The sequence below is a fragment of the Filicampus tigris genome, chromosome 6, assembly GCF_054856515.1.
Source record: "Filicampus tigris isolate MCC_2025a chromosome 6, RoL_Ftig_1.0, whole genome shotgun sequence".
In the NCBI taxonomy this organism is placed as follows: domain Eukaryota; kingdom Metazoa; phylum Chordata; class Actinopteri; order Syngnathiformes; family Syngnathidae; genus Filicampus; species Filicampus tigris.
Genome location: NC_141222.1, coordinates 21,735,186 through 21,755,835, shown reverse-complemented (window position 1 = coordinate 21,755,835; position 20,650 = coordinate 21,735,186). Strand labels below are relative to the sequence as shown.

The 20,650-nt window shown below is 41.4% G+C and overlaps 1 protein-coding gene across 1 annotated transcript in view; it reads left to right on the top strand.

Moving 5' to 3' along the window:
• LOC147146250 (alpha-1,6-mannosylglycoprotein 6-beta-N-acetylglucosaminyltransferase B-like) overlaps positions 1 to 20,650 on the top strand; it is a 91,705-nt gene that overhangs the window by 43,923 nt on the left and 27,132 nt on the right. The window contains exons 6-8 of the mRNA XM_086034021.1: positions 1,114 to 1,296; positions 3,522 to 3,686; positions 8,536 to 8,705. Of these exons, the coding sequence (XP_085890147.1) occupies positions 1,114 to 1,296; positions 3,522 to 3,686; positions 8,536 to 8,705 (518 nt within the window). The remainder of the gene's footprint in view (positions 1 to 1,113; positions 1,297 to 3,521; positions 3,687 to 8,535; positions 8,706 to 20,650) is intronic.

The following is a 20,650-nucleotide window of genomic DNA, read 5'->3' as shown; positions in this document are numbered from 1 at the left end:
CCTTTCATTTTCCTGGATGGAATCCTGTGTCCCTCCCTTAATGATATTTGTTTAGTTTTTTAACTAGGGATATAAAGTGATTAAAAGGTTTAACAGAGATTATCTCAGCATTGTCTGGCCGACCTCTGCAGTTGCCATTCGTTGTCATTGTAATCCACTTGTCCTGCGTACACATCCGTTTTCAGATTAAATCATATTTAATCAACTTCCAGCAAAGCAGGTGGTAGAGCCCAGCACTAGGAATCTGGAGCACCAGTCACTCTCACACTGTCACACGCATCATTCGCTCAATGGGTTTTTGAAATCCACTCCTAAAACCATGGACTTAATTCACATGTTTGCAGATATTTTCTTCATATGTTTGTTAGTGTTAGTGTCAGAGGGATTTGCAAGATTCAATGGTCTTAAAAAAAAAATCCATTTTGCAGCTGCAACCCCTTTCTAAGCATATTGTTGATGACAGCTTATATTTTGACAGTCCGTTGTATCTCAAACAGATTGCATATCTTGTTCAGAAAGCTGTGAATCCTGTACTTTGCAGAAGGCTATTCCTAACTAATTTCTACATGGAAAAATAATTTGGATTGTTCGTTACGTAGTATTGTAATTTCTTGGCGAATTTGGAGTTTTCATTTGCTCCCCCACAAAAAAAAAAAAAAAGAAGAAATTTCTCTCCATGTATGGTTAACCCATGTGATAACCAATTGAACTACTGAAATAAATTAAGTTTTACTCAATATTCTAGTTCATTGAGCTGCACCTGTAATAATCCTCGACTTTGAAAAGTGCCAGACTCACTTTGCGGTACATTCTGTTCTCCTTTATCATTAATGTCAACATATTGTCATATTAGCTGTTTTATACCGAGCAGTCGAGACATGAGACATCATTTCCATATATCTCTTTGCCATCGCTGGTGCCCTTTTGTGGTGGCATTACAGGAAAAACACACAGAAACAAAGCAAGGTGTTGATCTTTAGATGCTCACCAAGCTGAAGACAAATACTGTAAGCTATTTTGTGAGATTTACTAAACCTTTAAATGCCTTTTTAGAGCTATATATTCCCCCCAAAATGTGTCAAATTTGTTAACGTTGTTTATATGTGTCTTCAGTGGATGCGAGCGCGCTGGACCTCCGACCCTTGCTACGCCTTCTATGGTGTCGATGGCTCCGACTGCTCCTTCCTTGTCTACCTGAGTGAAGTGGAGTGGTTCTGCCCCCCGCTGGCCTGGAGGAACCACAGCAGCCAGCCCAACCCCCAGCATGTCCACCAGGCTAAGGGCACCAAGAGGCCTGTGAGTATACACACCACTCAGTTTGTTTTTTTGTTCGGCTCAGTCGCTATTAAAAAGCTCAAGCTAACAACTAACCGAGCGAGGTCTTGTCATTGTTTGATAATTGTCATATTTATAGGTTGCCAAGTGTCAACATGCGCCAACATTCTTTGCTCTCCTATGTATTTTTTCTTTTTCTCTTTCAAAATCAGATCATCAGTTAGGTCCATTTAAGCTCCATTGTAAGGACCATTTATTTTAATAGTAGTGTTGTAAGATGGGTTTTAAATGAACAAACTGTAATTTTTCTCTAGTTGTCCACATCAAACCCAAAATGGGTCCCCAAACCATCAGTTGAGAATCAGTGGTACAGAAAAGTAGATGACTGCTCAAGCCAGTTCAAAACAGTCTAAAACCTTGAGGAACTGCTTCAGTGACCCAAATAAATTACACATGGTAACAATGCCTTCAGAAAAGCGTCAAAGGCACTACTAGACAGTATCTTATCTTAGTCATTGTATCTTGGCTCGCACCTCACACCCATGTTTAATTTTATGCAAGAAAGACTCTAACTACTGTTTTGAGGCCATGTGTAGATGATCTGTGGAAGCGGTTTGACTGAACTCCAATTAATGTAGCAAGCGAGGTATGTTGTAAGGAATGGGGAAAAAAACTTTGCTGAGACATGAATAAAACATTTTGCCATCCTAGATGTTTGCTCTTTCAGTAATCCCTTCATTTAAATTTTTTTGTGTCAGTGATAATCTTGCCAGAGCTGCTGAGCTCAATGTTGTGTCGAAAATGGGCTTGTGTCATGTTTAGACTGGTTATGGCTACTGTGTAGATTAAAATATATGTTAAATAGCCAGTAGTGTGTTTGGTTCACAGGCTACCCCAACACTAATAATACTAATACCCTTGGTATGGTCGTAACAGGTCCTTAAAAGTTGAGCTGTCATCAATCATGAAACTATAAACAAGAAGGAGGCAAACATAGCTAATGCTCAGGAGAGTTTGAGCGCTCTGACCCCATTATTTCACTGGAGTTCACTTTCATCTGACCCTTTTCAAAGTCTACTAATTAAACACACCTCATCCATCCATCATCCTTTCTATTTTTCCTCATTGCTGACTCAGGGGTCATGTGGCGCTCTTCACCTTTTTCATGTTGCCTCTTATTGTGGCCAGTGCAGGCATTTTCTTAACTTAAAGTGCATTTACAGTGCCAAGACCAGTTCAATGAATGCTAGGATGGTGAACTTTTCAAATTTGAAAAAAAGCTTTATGGATGGAGAGCTCACGATTTTTATAATGAGAAAATGAATTCATAACCTATTAAATTCACACCAGACAGGTCATTAATTAGCTAATAAGATGATATGTGCTTTGTTAAAAGCGACCATGGTGAAAATAGTGTTCCAGTGCAGTCATGAATATTTCAAATACTACTGCTTTAACAAAGCATGGATACAGTGATAACAATTCCAGGACCAATATTAGATCAAAGTATCTTTAAAATAATTGTCTATTGAGTGTATCAATATATAAGCCACATGACAAAATAAATATATACACATATTATACATATGAGAGAAATCTAAAAACGTCCCCTCAAAAAACTACCTAACTGTAGGACTTAAACCCGAGTGGAATCTGCACAAAGTAACACAGAAGCAAAAATGTGACACCAAAACATGCACAAGAAAAATAAGGTCCAGAGTCTTAGGATACTTGCATATATTCAACGCCATCCTGCTCATGAATGCACCAAAGTCTTCATTTTTGGTGTCCAATTTCCTTTTTCCGTGACCAGGTCGCTCACCTTCACCTTGGAAGGCTGTTTTGTAGGCATTACATCGTGTTTTTGGCATTATCCCGCGCTTGAGCAGAGCTCCTCTGCATACAGATCTGAATGCTTCAATGTGCGTGAATTAACAGTTGAGTAGCATTTGTGGCGCAGGCCTAACACGAACATGAAGCTCGTCGAAAATAATGAACATGAACAGTAAACCCAAATTGGGTGGGTGAAAGAGAAGCTATAAGAATTGATCAGGAAAATGAAGTCAGAATCAAATCAAGCCGTGTCTTTGTTGGAGCCACAGGGGTTTAAGCTTGGGGGGAAAGTCGCTAGTTATAGTACAAATTTCACGGTAGATGTTTTTGTTCTACTTGGGAGGAACTAATTTCTATTTCATGTTGAGTCCACTACATTTTGTTCACTATCCATCCATCCACTTTGTTCCCAGGCCGCCTTCCGCACAGATCTGTCCATGTTGCTCGACCAGATTGGCGCCGGAAAAGAGTCTCTGAGCTTCATGAAGCGTAGAATCCGTCGTCTCGCGCCACAGTGGACAACAGCTGCCAACCGCCTCGACGCCAAGCTGGAGCATCGGTGGAGGGACCAGAAGAAGGTAGCAAATGGGATCACTTGACGTTTGTTTTGTTTTTCAAAGGCAGGAGCCTCTTTTTCCACAGAAACGGGGGATGACAAAAAAGTATACCTAGTCAAAACTATTACCATCATAAAATGTTTATCTGTGTCTGTGGTTCCTTGAGATATAAGTGACATGACCTTTGAGTTTTTTGAGATAGTGTCATTCGACCTTTAAACCCAAGTTTGAGACAGTTGGGTTTACAAAGTCATCAGGAAGGGATTTACAGGGACCACGGGGAGCAAACGCCCACTTTGGTTTTCGTGTCGTTGATGTTTAAGAAATTCAAGGCCGTCCAAGCTTTAATGTCTTCAAGATATACAGTAATACATTTAATAAAAACACTTATAAGAAGATGGCATCTCTCTTCTTAATTGGCCCATAAATCCGATAGCAATGGAAGGAAATCCCATGCTTGCTGAAGATGGTGTTACAGCACATTTGGCTCATTGAGACAGCAATGTATTAAAGGCCGCCAAATACAAGGAGTAAGGTCAAATGCCGCAAGCTTTACTTTGCACAACTAAATATATATGTTTAAACAAACAAACAAAAAGAACTGGAGACTCAGACCAATAGGTGAAAGGCAGCAAATGCAACCAGAAAAGCAGCATCCCTAAAACTGAACCTTGTGGCACCTCAAAAGACAGGAGCTGAGTGGGACGTGGTTACCAAGGCTTACACGCATGGTTTCGTTTCAATTCAACTCAATTCACGTAACAAGAAGATACAACATATGTTGTATCCGACAACTACACAGCATTCCACAAATAGGCAGCATTACAGTAGTTCTTTCCAAAAAATAGAGCCAATGATGGGTTGTCACGCATCATAGTTTCCTGACGTCTTGTAATATGTACATGTCAGCTAAAATCAGATTTTGTTTTGAAATGGATGAGTGAAAAAAGCATTCAAGTGTTATAATCTATCTAATTTTGGTTCTAGTACATATCACATGCCGGAGGCCTATTGTGAGAAGCGGAAGACAAAAGGGACTCCAAGATAGATGAGCAATGAAATGAAAGGAGGTCACGAATGATGACGATGGTGATAATAATGGTGGTGATTGGGATTATGACGGAAGGCACTAAACTCTACTGGTGCCAGAGGAGAAAAAAGGCGAACAAGAGGGATGGATGGTCATAAAGAAGGCGCAGTAGAAAATGGATTCAGGACGACTGAATGGAGCGAATAAGGGAGTGGGGAGCGGAATAGGGCAGTGCTGAGGCTTTGTGGCTGCTGCCTTCATTAAAAACTAGTTAAGCCATGAAACTTCGGGTGTCATTTGAAGGCTGACTTGATCCAAAAGTCAGGTTAAAAAAAAATAAAAAAAAGCCCCAAACTTTCTAAAAACGCCACATTTTAGATTTAACGCCTCACTATGCTGTGGATTGATTAGGTTTTGGTCTAGAAAATGAAGACGAATGAACAAGCTCTTGTGAGAAAGCAGTTCATGAACACATTTTGAATTTCTCTAAACCTCGATCCCTTCCTAAAGTTAGTTAACAAGTGCAGCCATAGTTGCCTGTCACTGTGATTGATGTTTGCCATTCTTGCGGTACACTGAAGGGCTTTGTTGCTCCCCATCGTGGCTGCCTGAAGAGTCTAAATGCCTTACAATGAGCCACCGCTATCTCACAAGCAGATGTCGGCATGTTTGCGCGGGTCTGGCTTGCTGTCGGAGGCGCTTCGTCACAGTAATGGCAAGTGGATGTGTGTTTGTGATTGGGGGTGGCAGGGTGCAACAGTGGTTGCTAGTAGCAAGACGATTTGGTCCTGGGGCCTTTCTGTGAAATCTATTTGCTGCTTCTCGCCTCAGATGTGCTGCCGTGTCAAAGTCATCTGCCAGGGGCCTTCAGAATCTGCCGTGCTGGCAGATGCAAATTAAGACAGTTTCAATCGCATTTCAAAATCATACTTTCACAGTCAGAGTGCTGGTCCTTGATGACATCAGCATTTTTCCGTCCTCTGTTTGGTTGCACTAGCGAAACACTTCTAGCGGCCTGCACACATTATTGCATTTAATATTCATCATTTCTGGATGGTGTCTGTAATTGCAACATGCTCCTGCTGGTGGATAAGTCGAGTAAGTCCCGCACAGCTCGCCGCTGAGTAGTACCGGTGCAATTGTGGCATTAGCACCTGTTATTGATTGGCAAATAACAATGTGAAACACTTCCTGCACATTAACTTTGACTCTCCCCAGTAAGAAGTGTTGAAGCTAATGAAGGTGCAAATGAATTCATCCTTCCTCCAAGCGACGCTGAAAAACAAGGATGCTCCGTTGCAATTAAATTTGACCTGGAACTTTTCTCATGTGATTGACTTCGCTTTGCTTTTTGTCTATGGCACAGGCCACATACCTTAAGGCTCTTTAAAGCGGAAGTCAACGCAAACATATTTTTTTCAAGAATATGTTCCCAGCAGGCCCACCAGTTGAAACACGGCTTTCTGATTAATTTTGCGGTTGTGGAATACGAGTTAAGCAGAAAAATGCACTCCTTTTTAGCCATCTCTGGGGGCGGCCATTTTGTCTTCTGTCGACTGAAAATGACATCACAACTGCTCGCGCGACTGAAAATGACATCACAACTGCTCGCAACGACCAATCACGACTCAGATTCAGAAAACAGGTCTGATACTGCCTGATACTTTCCATCCAGATGTCTCATATCCTTACTTGATGTCAAGGCGGCTCATGTTGCAGTAGTTTTTTTTTAAAGCTGTACTGGAAATTGAAAAATGGCCAAGATTTTCAGACTGAAGGAGAATCAGAGAAGGTGAATTTAAGGATGGAGTGGTGCTCTTTGACAGTGCCAGCTTGTGTTGCCACCTGTGCATTTCCATCATATTGACCTTCAACGACGGTCCCCAAACAAACACACACACACACCATTATTAGTTTAGTAAGAAGTGGACGAGGGATGCAAAAACTCAATTTATTCTAATTCTATTTTTTTTTTTTTGTTGAAGTGCCGTGACAGAACTATTCGTAGTGCACACACATGCTCTATAAAAACACCCATCAAAGTGTTGCACTATATTAGAAAGTCCAACTACATGTTGCGCTTATTACAAAAGAAAAGATGATTTGTAGGACAGGTGCTTGTTGAGGGAGCAAATATACAAGCTATCCTTATGTTGAAATCTTCACATTAAAACCACCAGCCGTAGTTTCTGTTGCGTTGCAATCGATTCCTTCTCTATGATCGAGAGGTCTTATACGTCCATGTTTTCTTGAGAGGGACTACTTTCCCACTTTTGTGACATACCAAATCACCACGTGGCGTCATTGCGGCTAAGCGTGAAAAGTAATGGCGCTGCTGCCACGGATTGTCACTCTTGCCATCTGCCACCATAACTGTAATTAAATTTCACTTAGCCTTTTTTTATGAAGCACGAGCTAATAGAGCCGGCTTATTAAATCTGGGGATTTTTCCACGCCAGCTGGACTTTCGGTGAAGCTTGACAACTGCCACACTCACACACACACACACACACGCACCCCCACACACACACGCACACATACCCCCCCACACCCACACACACACACACACACACACACACACACACACACACACACCGACTATTGTCCAATGTTTCATACACATTTGGTGCATGTTTACAATATGAGCTTGCAGTTGCCTTGCACGTTACGCGCATGCATGGGTAGTTTTCAGTACAGTGAGGTTGAACACACTGCAGTTTATGCTCAAATGTGTGTAATAGATGGACTCACCAAGCCACGCCCCTTAAAAGGACACATACAACTATTGTGAATACAATAATTACATTTGGTAAAACCTGTTTATTTCCTTGAATTATCATGTACCAGTAGAGTCATATTTTTATTTATTAAAAACGCATCAGAAAAATGTTTATGGAGGTAACTGGAACGGATTAATGCCATTTATTTCATGGCATCTTAATGGGGAATATTCATCCAACATATAAATATTACCGGGTGATAACTTTTAACATTTGTTGAATATATGCTCTACTCCCCCAAGCACCGTAATGACATGCATGCAGAATTGTTTCAATCTGTATGCGACACATCAGGTTAGCATACAAGCATGCGGGCAGAGGATAGCATGAGGTTGACTTGCCCATCCACATAACGAACACACACTTTGGACCGAGGCTCATCAAGGATACATACTGAAAAGAAACTCGCCCTGCTTACCAGCGAGCAGCGGGATGTTCATGCTGCGATGGCTAATCAGGATTACTTCGCAGAGCAAAGATAGGACATGGCCCAGTGAAATCCAGTCTAGAAAGCAACATGTTGCTTTGCTTCATACTTGCTGGGATGTGATGATTATGCAGCCCCCCACCGCCCCCCACAAAAAAAGTCATAATTTTTTGCTTGGAGTGGTCAAATAGATACTCATGCATATATTGAGCAGGCATGTAAATGCACTGGACTTGCTTGTGCGATTAAGCATGAGGAAGTTATTCAGTGGTGATTGCCAAAATTACTTTTTCCATCTAAAATTCAAATTTTCCCTAATCCCCAAAGTCATTAAAACAGCATTTTAGCTTTCAACAAACTTGGTGTGAACAATTATCTGAACATTTAATTAAGAACATCTACTTTTTTCATTCTGCAATTTAAATTAATGGGTGAACATCAAGCGTTTACAAATGATGTTTTAATGGAGGATCACAGAGGTCGGAATTGAGACATGATAATATTCTGAAAGTAATATTCATTGAATTAGTCATTGCTCTGTTGTTGAAATGTGCACTCTTTTCTAGCAGCCAAAAGACCATTGGTTTCGTGTTGTGTACAATAACAAGATTGTGTGTCTGTCCCCTCTTGCAGATCCTAATCCACGTGGGGTTCCTCACAGAGGAGTCTGGCGATGTATTCAGTCCCAAGGTGCTTAAAGGAGGTCCTCTCGGAGAAATGGTCCAGTGGGCCGATATCCTCACCACACTCCACGTTCTGGGACACAACCTCAAGATCTCCATGTCTGTCAAGGAGCTGCAGAGGTGAGTCGCAGAGAACATGTACCGCCAGTATTGCTTGACTATGATTTCAATTAAATTTTATTGTTATGGTGCCATTTACCAGACTCGGTTGGATATGGATAGTGATAAAGAAGAGGGAGGGATGGGAAAGGGCAGTGATCACAAGTGTCATATGGGTTGCCTTGGGAAATTATACAGTTTCAATTGACATAGATAGATAGATAGATAGATAGATAGATAGATAGAGCTTACCATTTTCTTAAAAGTCATGTTTAGTTTTTTTTTTTTCCATTTAGGTTTTTGGAACTAATATTGAGACAGGTCATTTATTTTAGTTTCTGTTTGTTTTTTTGGCCAAAGATTAAATGTTACAAGTGTATGAGCTACTGTCTATGCTTTCCATTGTCTTTAATGGGACTGTCGCCCCTGCCAATATGGCTGCCACGTAGGCACGCCTCCGGAAATACGTGTACCAACTGCTGTCTGCTGATTATGCCACAATGCCATAGAAAAAAACCCAGCAGCCACTAGTGGAAATTAACAGACAACTACTGTACAAAGGATCATTTTGAGTGGACTACACATTAAAATCCGGTGTCCGTTGTCTGCGGGTCCATTAAATTGAGATTCCGCTGTACTTAAAAGGTGAATAAAACTAAAATGTTGTGCATTTGATTTGTACTTATTTCCCAAAATATTTCACATGCTATGAGAGAAAGCCTGCGTTCCACCAGTGATATCCTTTTCACACTTTGAATATAACAGAGCGGGACTGCAGCAGGGATGCAAAGGCGATAAACAGTATTAATGGTATTAGTACTGCTAAATTAATCATAGCAGATGTAAAAGAGTTGCTGTTGTTGGCTTCACCACTGGAAGCACAGGCACCTACTCCAGATAAAATGGGAAAAGGAACAACAAATGTTGGAACAGTTTTGTTGTCTGTGGCGCAGGAGGTCCCACTGTATATAAATCACACAGAACAGCACGGATTTAACTTAGTAGCGCTGCACAACTGTCGCGTTCAAAATGACCTGTAATGACAGCTGTGACTAGCAATCAATGACGTTTTATAATCCTCCTGTCATCGGTGTTGTCTTACAGACTCCACTCCATGTACTGAATTATGGCAGCCATCCCCACTTCAGGCATAGATTAGTCAACGGTATCCTCTTGTTGATGTATTCGTCGCAATATTGATCCGCATCGACGTCCTCGGCGTCTTGTCAGCCCGTGTCTTTTTGTGTGCCCTGCGTCAGCATGCTTCCACCTTTCTGCTGACATTTACAACTTTTGTGCCAACGCACACGAAGGCTGACGGATGGATGTAAATATACCTTGTTGGGGGTTGGGTGGGAAATCCCTGTGGCTTGGCTTTGTACATTCTATTCAAAATCTGTTTTCCTGCCCTAAATGTCATCAATCACCCGGCTTGTCGAGCTGCTTACATCCTGATGATTGATGACGGATGTGCAGTGGTTCCATTCCCAATTGTAATTTCAAGCAAGTGCAAAAGAGGGTGATTCATACATCGTGGTTTGGCATCCTTTGTTCAGCTTCCATCGCTCCAATAGTCTTTGTCTTCCTGCCACTATCGATTCTCGCAATGGCATTGGTATAAAGTTAAGATCAATATAATAGCGTCTGTAGGGACCACACACACTGTTGTTTGGCTCTGACCTTACAAATTACGCACAGAATGTATTCCCAACCCTGGGCTTGCTCTCAGTGGACATGTCTGCCGGCAGCAGTCACTCAGGATGACATGGATGCTTGAATACACACTTGAAATGAACAATGTGTGTGTTGTGGTGATTTGGCAGTGTCTCGTTGCCCTCAACAACATGCCCACATGCATTCAAAAAACATTTTGCTATGTTGTACAGCACTGATATTATTTACAGTTTGTGAGTGAAGCCAACTTGGCTGTTCACGTTTTTTTTTTTTTTTTTTGCATTGATCTTCCATGCCCAGTGTCTTGAAATTCTGTGGAGAGTGCAGTGTACACGTGTAATTGGCCACTAAGGGGGTGATTAGCGAGTTTGTGCCCTGGCCCGAAAGGCTATCAGGTGGCCGTACCTTATACATTATGCACTGACAGCACATGCAGACATCTGCTACATTTGAAAATAACAACACAATTCTGTTACATGTCTGTATGCTAGATTTTCAGGCAACCATTTGACAGTGAGAGCAGAGAGATATTGCCCGTTTTTTAGTTGGTCTGATTAAAATTACACAATTGATGTAAAATTTTGTCCCGAGCAAGAACCCTTTAAAGTACGCGTAAAGTGAAAATAAACTCTTGTAAATTCGACACACCACAGAGAACAGGGTTAGCAACCCAGCCAAATTTAAAGTTGTAAAAAAAAAATCAAATGAGGCGCCAGAAATCAATGTATTGTTTCCGCTTTCAAACACTCTGGGCGTGTCCACTGATTGCGCCAGCTGTCATCTGTCAATCAAATGATACAACGTGCAGCAACTTTCTTATGTCTACACACACATTAGCCGCAAAAATATATCCACTTAATTACTCCGGTGGCTCAGTATCTTGCCAGATCACCGTGGGGCTTTCCATGCCATGATGAGAGGCGCTAGCTACCAACTAGCCCTCAAGCTAAACAGGTTTATCTTGGGCAATGGACCAGCAGCAAGCTCGTACACAACGTCACATCCTTGGTTGGTGTTGTCGGCTTATGTGTCCACATAATAGAGACGCTTCAGGGAAAAATTGCCATTTTATTGAATACAGTGGCACATGTAATTTAGCCTGTGCATCACACCACATGAGATTTGAGCATATTCCTGGTAGCTACTGTATACACTGTACCCGCAATGCTTTGCTTTCCATCATATTACGGTAGCCCCAATAAAGCAAAATGCATAATACGTGGGGATTTAGATAACAACACCAACCTGCTATTTAAATTGTGATATCCAGGCAGTATGCCCTTTAGGAGGTGTAGGCATGGCTAGCGAACTGCATGCTGTAGTGGTAGCAATCGACCAACTCATTTTAACTACCGTAAGTAACTTTCAAAGTGCCGGAATGCCGCTGATACGAACGAAGGCGCTGAAGTTCTTATTTAGTGGGGCAGGGGCAACTCAAGTCAGGGCCGAAGTGCGTCACTGGGCCCCATTTCAGCCACGCCCCCCAAAAATGTAACCTGCAGGATTTTTCCTAGTGTTCAATTACACATTGTATTTCTGTGATATGTTTATCTTAGTCCCATGTCTCATCATTTCAAGATGGGGTTGAGATGAGAAGAAAATGTACCGGTACATACGTGCAAACCCGTATATGAAAAGCAAGGTGCTGAGTTGGCATCTTTTGAATTTAAATGTGCAAATAATGCATCTTTGTGTCGGACAATCACTGATACCCATGTTATGTATTTCGGACCATCCTCCATAATGCTCCGGAGAGGAAAGCACTTGCTCCTTTTAACTAGCGTGGACATCGCAGGCCTCATTTTTGGCGTCGTCACATTTTTGTGCTGAATGAGCGTTCCTATAACAATGTGGGCTCAGGGAGAGTAGCGTGATGGAAATGGAGCTGCTGCAAATTAGATTTCAAAGGCACCCCAGATGGATTAGTGCGAAAGCGAGTGGAGACAGCGCTACACCTGCTCTATATCATACTCCAGCTGCTCCAGTTCGCGGACAAATGAACTGAGGTGGAAGTAGTGCTAACTCGTGTGTTGTTGTTTTTTTTACTGATAAAATCATGAGATTCCCTCATCACTTTTGTAATTAATACAGTGCATTCCCACAAGGCTTCTCAAAACGTGTTATTTTGGGGGGTTAGTTGTAACTTCACTGTTGTCGCATGCACCGGCCAAAAAGTCCTGCAACTTCTTCAATGTTGCTGTCGGCTTCTCAGCAGACTCCCTGGTCAGTTTTCCTTTTGCCTTTTCTTTAAATTTGGAGGATGTCCAGTATTTGGGAATGTCACTATTGTGCCGTATTTTCTCCACTTGATGATGGCTGTCTTGATTATGTTCTACAGTAATGCCTGAGAAATTGTTTTTGTAGCCTTCCCTTGACTGATCACTTTAAACAATGAGATCCCGCTAATGCTGTGGCAGCTCTCTGCGGACAATGGCTTGTGCTGTTAGATGTGACTACAAAAATGTCAGGAAAAGCCTATTAGAACATCTCAACTTTATTTGGGGTTCATTTGAGGTATTCTAAATGGTGGTGTATGCTGACTCCGACTTAACAAAAGTTTGAATGTGATTGGTTAATTATGAACACAGCCACAGTTGTTCAGGAGCTTGGTCACATTAATGGTGAAAAGGTTAGCAATTTGTATTTATGTATTTTAAAAATTATATTGGTCTCCCCCCCTTCATAACCTGGCCTTTGAACAGGGCCTAGACTCCACTGTACATTATGCCACAATGGTATTGGCAGTTGGAATTATTACTTTGAAACGATTTCAAGGTTTTAGATTCAGAAAGTGCTGCACTTGTCTCCTTTCAAAATAGCTTCCACTCCCACTCCCCTAACCCCCCACCCCCACAAACCACCACCACCTTGTACTGTTCTGGCTCGCATGCTCCTTTTGTTTCCCTGTTTCTTTGGAGCTTGTTTGGCCAATTGTTTCCCTCAGAGCTCAAATCAGTGTGCTTGTTAACAACTTCCCCAATTTTGCAGCTTTTCATCTCCTCCAGTCTTGCTTGAAACATTTTTCAGACTGCATTCACCGCAGTAAAGCACAGAAAATATAACGTATATGCTATGTGTGTGCGTGTGTGTATGTGTATGTATATGTATATATATATATATACATATGTATGTAAATATAAATAGATATATGTATATGTATATGTATTAGGGGTGTAACGGTACACGTGGGTGTATTAATACGTTTCTGAATGGCATGTTTGGTTCAGTCCACTGGCGTTCGGTTCGGTCCACTTTTTAGCGCGAGGTTACGCACAGACGCTGACTGTTGCATGCGGGAGACGAGAGTGGCGGCACAAAAGAGAGAGCCAGAAAAGAGCCAGAGCTCGGAGGTCCCCGTGTACATTGCGGTCTCCTGTTTGGGAACATTCTGGCTTTCCTGTTCCCCATCACCTATGGGGAAAGGTGCGTGGATAAGTCCGAAAGTTGTGTGCCGACATTGCTACATAAAATTGGCGGCTATCTTACGGCTAGCACGTCTAACATGCACGGCATCATCCGACTGTGATTGTTTCTTAGACGAGGAAGCAAGCAGTCTTTTTAGCCCAAAACGTCATATATGTATATGTATATATACGTATCTATATATTTACTTGTCATCTTTTCAAAATAAACATTTTTTTTTTTAAATCTGTTATTTTTGTACCAAAAATATACTGAACCGAAGTTTAAAAAAAAATAACCGAACCAGAATGTGATTTAGCGTACAATTACACTCCTAATATGTATATATGTGTGTGTATATTTATAATTTATATATATATATATATATATATATATATATATATATATATATATATATATATATATATATATATGTATATGTGTGTGTGTGTGTGTATGTATGTATGTGTATGTATATATGTGTATATATGTATATATGTATGTGTATATGTATATATATGTATGTGTATGTATATTTGTATATATATGTGTGTATGTATGTATGTACATTCTCAGATAAATATCTTCTGGGAATACATCCGCTGATGTTATGAGCCACACTGTAGCTTCGATTGTCTTTAAAATGGAGTGTACAAATTAATTTTGGCGGGTGCAATGTTATTATTTCAGCTCATGCAACTGCAACTGTTGTAGTCAGAATACCTTGTACAGAGCACCCCATGTACACAACCTCTCTTACTGCAGCAATTAAGCAACAAAGACGGTTCTTGTCTTTTTCCAGTTTTCACTGTAGCAAATTAAAAGAGTGCCACATCACCTATGAAATTGGTTGAAATTAGAACATCATGGACTTCAACCGGAATAGATTGGTTTCCATTTTGGAGTTTCCACTGTTCTGAAGATATTAGAGGCTCAGGGAGATCGGCATCCCTCAGCCACACAGCCAAAATTGGTTTCCTCTAAGCGAACATGAAGGACATCCCCACAGACAAACGAGTGGAAGACTGTCCCGCATGCCTATAAGATTCTATTTTTCATCATTCCCTTTCAATCTTTTTTTCTGAGGATAAGAAGCAGTGGCCAACAGTGCTCCAGTGCTGGAAAGGCTCCAGGGCCTGGGGACACATTAAAGCGAGCGCCAGTAGAACCGACATTATCCATTCATCAGCCTTTGTTGCCATGTTTTAGCTGTATTTGTCATGAGATGTTCCCTGGAGAAGACAGAAAAGGAGATGATTAAAAACAACAGGATAGAGATGTGCAAAGAGACGCGAGTGTAATCGCATGTACTGGTGTTTTGCATTAAGAAGTGATAAACCAAAAGCCTCGGTTGGTACCGTCCACATTTTATTGCATTTCCATGACAAAAGAGTCTCAACAAATTTGACTGTAACCGTCCAACCTTTTGTTAGGTTTGTGTGGTATAGCACCATGTCTTGAAATTAACATTCGTCATTTTATTGAAGCAGTTTTTGAGAAGTTTTTCAATGTCCTTCACGGCCAGCTTAAATGCTTAAACGGCTTCCCTTATCATTTTGGTGTGTGGCACTTGCTCCGAACATACAGTATCATGCTAACACAAGCACCAACACAACATGAGAGCAGTGTGGACCAGTCCACTGATACAGGCCACTAATAGGGATGCCTTTCTCCCAATTACAAGACACTGTCTCATCCAAATAATTCCCAAGCTGTTATTTTACTCTAACCAGCATCAGGTCAATTTAGGTGAGAAATTGCACTCTCTTCCCTTACCAGATTGCGCCTTCAAGGTGGTTGATGGTCTGCAGCACACGTCAATATCGAGTAGCTTCTTGTAAGTGCCTGTCATGCGTGTATGTGTGCGGGGGGGCACGGAGGGTGGGGTAACCCACTCAAGTTGACATGACTCGCTGATGAGTGTTTTTTCCTGCACATTCATCCACATGCTTTGGTAGACTCCCACTTCATCCGCCTGCTCCTTCGTTTAACAGCTTTCATCCCTTCACGAGTGTCTGTGGCAGCTTGCAGAATGGCTTCATATCATACAGAATGTGAGACTATGATAAATGCTAAAATATCTTTCATCCGTCCTCGAATAGTGGCCTCCACTCGAATAGGGGGCATGCCTCAATTATCACTGTCACTGGGAGCGTCGTCCACTCGAAGAAATTAACATTTGTCCGCAATTCCACACCTAACGAGTGACATCAGTAGGTTGGTTTTCTTAACTTAAGCCAATTTTTTTTAACAAATTGAGCGCCATCCACTTTCAAATAAACACCTCATTAGGCCCCTTCATTCAAACATAAGTGTTGTAAGAGGTGGACATAATTGCCTTTACTATAGCCATGTATCCTAATAAAGTCCGACTCTCAGGAAAAAAAAAAAAAAAAGCCTCCTCTCAAATAGATGTCACCTTCACATGGACATCCCAAAATATACACCACAAAAAGTAACAAAAAAAAATGTGTTTGACTTTCTCTGATGTAACAATGCTCCTTGGCAATAAATTAGATAAATGTCAGAGAGCTTGTGTATTACGATTTTAATCGGTTCAGCATTTGTAAGGAAGATGCATTCGTGTGGTGAGCAGCAGAGCGACAAGACATATTGGGGATTTTAACGTGCGCATGACAATCAGGAGCCTGAGTAGCATGTGGAAGAACCATGCACAGGCCCAACAGTGTGGCCTCCTCATGCTGGTCACAAGCCGTGTCAAACGCCGGTGGGGAATGACATCCCATTCTTCAAATAGCATTTGTCCCAATTTAGCCAACGTGATTGAGTTGCGAACGGCACGGCCAAGCTGGTCCCACAAGTGTTCAGTGGGGTTGAGGACAGGACATCCCATCCTCTCCACTCCCCAATTCTGGAGGTAGTTTCTTACCTTTTAGGATGTCCACCTAACGGCCTGTTAACGACAAACCCGTGTTACAATGTTTGGAAATTTGGAGATACTTGGTTTTGTGGAGTGGTCGACTGGTTAGCACGTCCGCCTCACAGTTCAGAGGTCGTTGGTTCGATCCCGGCTCCGGCCTCCCTGTGTGGAGTTTGCATATTCTCCCCGTGCCTGCGTGGGTTTTCTCCGGGTACTCCGGTTTCCTCCCACATTCCAAAAACATGCATGGTAAGTTGATTGGACTCTCTAAATTGCCACTAGGTGTGATTGTGAGAGCGGATGTTTGTCTCTGTGTGCCCTGCGATTGGCTGGCAACCAATTCAGGGTGTCCCCCGCCTACTGCCCGAAGACAGCTGGGATAGGCTCCAGCACGCCCGCGACCCTTGTGAGGAGAAGCAGTATAGATAATGGATGGATGGATGGGTTTTGTGGAGAAAAAAGCTTGAAGTTGCCCTATCGCTCGAGCCATATGCAAATCACAGGAATATTTTCCCCTTAGGAAGATATAAAACGTAATCGTGGTGCCACTAGGTAGCTTTGATTACAGTTAGCAAGTGCGAGTGCACGTGTGTGTGATCCATGGCGTGTATTTGTCCGTGTGAGTTTGTACTCCCCGAGAGATCCTCCAGATTAATGGGGGCCGTGCTGAAAAGATGCCAGTGTAAGGAAAATCGCAAAGTGCCTGATAAGAAACAATACAATTGGCAGACTTGAACGGCAAAGGCTGCATTTGATGTGAAGCGCTTCATCATTGTGGATGTGCCAGTTGCCATCCATGGACGCTCTCCCTAGTCTTTGAATAGCTTCCTCTTCCTCTATCTATCCTATTGTTTGGTCTGTTGTTGTTATTATGCTTAGTATTAAGATGTTGTTCAATCCTCTACTCTTGCCTCCTCATTTTCTTCCCTTTTATTTGTTTTTCCCTTCTCTTGACCTTCCAAGTTTCCTTTTTCATCCCACCTTTCGCCCCCCTCGCCCTCACATTTCGCATCTCTTAACTTCACCCCCTCTGCACCGTAGCTCTCCATCTGACAATTTTATTATCTCTGACAGGAGTGTTTATTTTATTTTATTCCCCCCCCACTCGCTCTTACCTCTTTCATCTCAGATTCATCCCCTGCACTACTGCTCTTCCTCTCTCACTCTTTTCTGAATTGTTTTTTATGGTGCCTCGCGGCTGCCTGATCCATGACTACCTGCCTCTCTTGATAACTGGAGCCTGTCAGCAGGGGTGCTCGCTCTGTCTGTGTGTGCACGCATGCACGTGTGTGTTTCAATTAAAAGAAACCTTGCCATGCATACAGATTGCTATCCCTTTGGTGTAATCAGAGGCGCATGTGGAAATGGATGATTACACGCATGTATGAGTGTTACTTTCTGCTCATGACCAGGAATGTGTGTGCGTGTGTGTGTGTGTATTGTGACTCACTGATTCAGTGTTATAATAGGAGCGTATTGATTAAACATAATTCGGCTATCTCTGCCAATATGCCCACACAAACACACTTCACTTAGGCTGCGGTGATTTGTATTTGTGGCGCCGACATTTTGTGCAAGTTATTATAAGTAAACATTAAATGTAATCCATTACACATAGCACCAATTGCTGTCATTTGCGAATAATTGCAGTGTTCATCAACGACTTGCGAATTCACCAATTCGATTTTTTTGGTGGGGGGGTGGGGTAGCTAACCTCCCTTATTTGCTGAAAATCTCACCTATTTGCTATTTTTATATGTATGATATAGTAACTTAAGGCACAGTGACACTCCCTGAGAAGATTCAGACATTAAATGTAAATTGCAGTCATGTGACTTTGTCCTAGGGGCCCTTCCTATCCATTTTTTTTCGCTCATACGGTGCACTCATAAAAAGTAAGGGATATTGGACTTTCGGTTGAAATTTCAGGCTGAACCTAATATTCACTACAACTTTTACAGGTGAATATAATTCAATGTTCTGTAAACATTTGAATGCTCGTTGTTTACTATTTAATTACTTTTTGCACCAGTAGCGGTTGTAGCAAGGAGCTGAATGGCAAAAGTTACAGCCAATGTTTGATCCATGAATCAACAAATACATTTCGTCATTATGCGTTTGACATTTTGACATTGTGAGACCAATACAAGACCTTACGAATGGTCAACAGTGCCTCGCTGTTGCGAGCCTTCAAAGAGGATGTTTGAAGGGAAGTGGCTACTGATCTTTGTGTTATCAACAGGTTGCAACAATCATACAGAGAGACTAGAAGAGTCACAGAAAGGCATAGAAGTGGGCATCCTTGCAAATTTAATCGTTGATTCTTAGATCAAATATGGATCCAATTTTGCCCTGTGATTCCTTGTTCCAGAACATCAACTTGTGCAAAAAGTACTAAAACATTTAAACAGTTGGACAAATACATTCAGAAGTACAGAGGTCAAATTAAGTTCACCTATAAAAAGTTGTAGTGCATTTTCAGTTTACCTGAAAGGCAACCATCCCTATCTTTTTGTGAGTCATGCAAAATTCACAGTAAAAAAGGGGAAGGCATCCTGCTGAATATGGATATGCTACTTTTGCGTAAAGCAACATTCAGCTAATTAGCACTTAAGTAAATATGAGCTGTTTGATCAATCTAATCATATCTATCGCTCTTCATTTTTTTGGATCAAATAGGCGCAGACATGGGATTGCTTCTCATAAAGACTAATAATTCAGCATATTGTCTGTCACGTGAGGAGCGGGATTTGGACCCATTCGCAGATATGACACGGAAGTTGAAGAGTAAAAAGTCTTTATCAAGGAAAATACAAAGTAACAACCGAGATCATGACTGACAATGTGTCAGTGTGTAACTCAAAGACTTAAACTGTAAGACTTCAGGCCTATATGACATCATAAAGGACAAAGCATAAAAGGACCATAGCAACTGCAGAGCAACTGATACATCACGAAAACAACCAGTCATAACGTTGTCAAAAGAAAATATCTTGGTCACCCACAAACACTATAGACCTTGCTTGCTGTGTGTTCTGGCTCATTTGGTGCCTTGCATAATGGCTCCTTAAGAGATCCGTATTGCATTGCCATGTGCTCGTTCATGCACCAAGAAAGGAGGAACACCAATAACACACGCATATGCACACGCAAACACACATGCACACTAAACCGACAACACTCAAATGCCTGCCTAACTTCAGCTTCCAGCGCATCACCTAAAATTCCCCATTAAGCATATTTATTGGAGACTTTTTAAATTGCAGAGAAAAAGTTCCCTTGGGGTCCTCGAGGCAAGCTTGGGGGTCTGCAGAATAATTTGAAATTAATTGCCATATGATCATGTTACCGACAAAAAGGGACATGTGCGCCAGTAAAACAAACATAATGAAGCAATTACTTCTCCCTACTTTTACTTTGGGCCAATTAAAAGCTCTATGATTGTAACTTTTTATCACCCACTGTGAATCTGACATCCCCGCATGAATAAAGTAATTTTGGGGTGAGTTAAAAGACAAATTACAGGAACAAAAAGGTGTATATTTTAGGGAATAAAGGTCTTTTTCAAAAATGCCACCTTATCCCCCATAACAATACAAATTTAGTCGCTAAAACTTAATTTTTTGTAAAAAAAAAAAATAATAATAATAATAATTATAATAAATAAATAAAATTGTTTTACAAATTCTTATGGTATTTATGAAAGCATGTATAATTAAGTTGGGTTTTTGAGTGGGTCCTTGGAAAATTCTTCCTCTGTGGCATAACTCCTGCCTAACAGCCTTTTATAACCTGAATATTGGCAGTATTCGGGTTTATAAAAGCCAAGCCATGCAATAACCAAAAGCGCAGATGACGTATAATTGCGTCATGACGTCCGTGCGTCGCCGTTTCAGTCGGTTTATTTACATGTTGGGGGTAACTCTGTCCGCTTAAGTCATGTAAATGGGTTATTCAGAATGACCCAGAAATCCGAATTTTGACCTTAACCCGAATAGTGACTGCATGT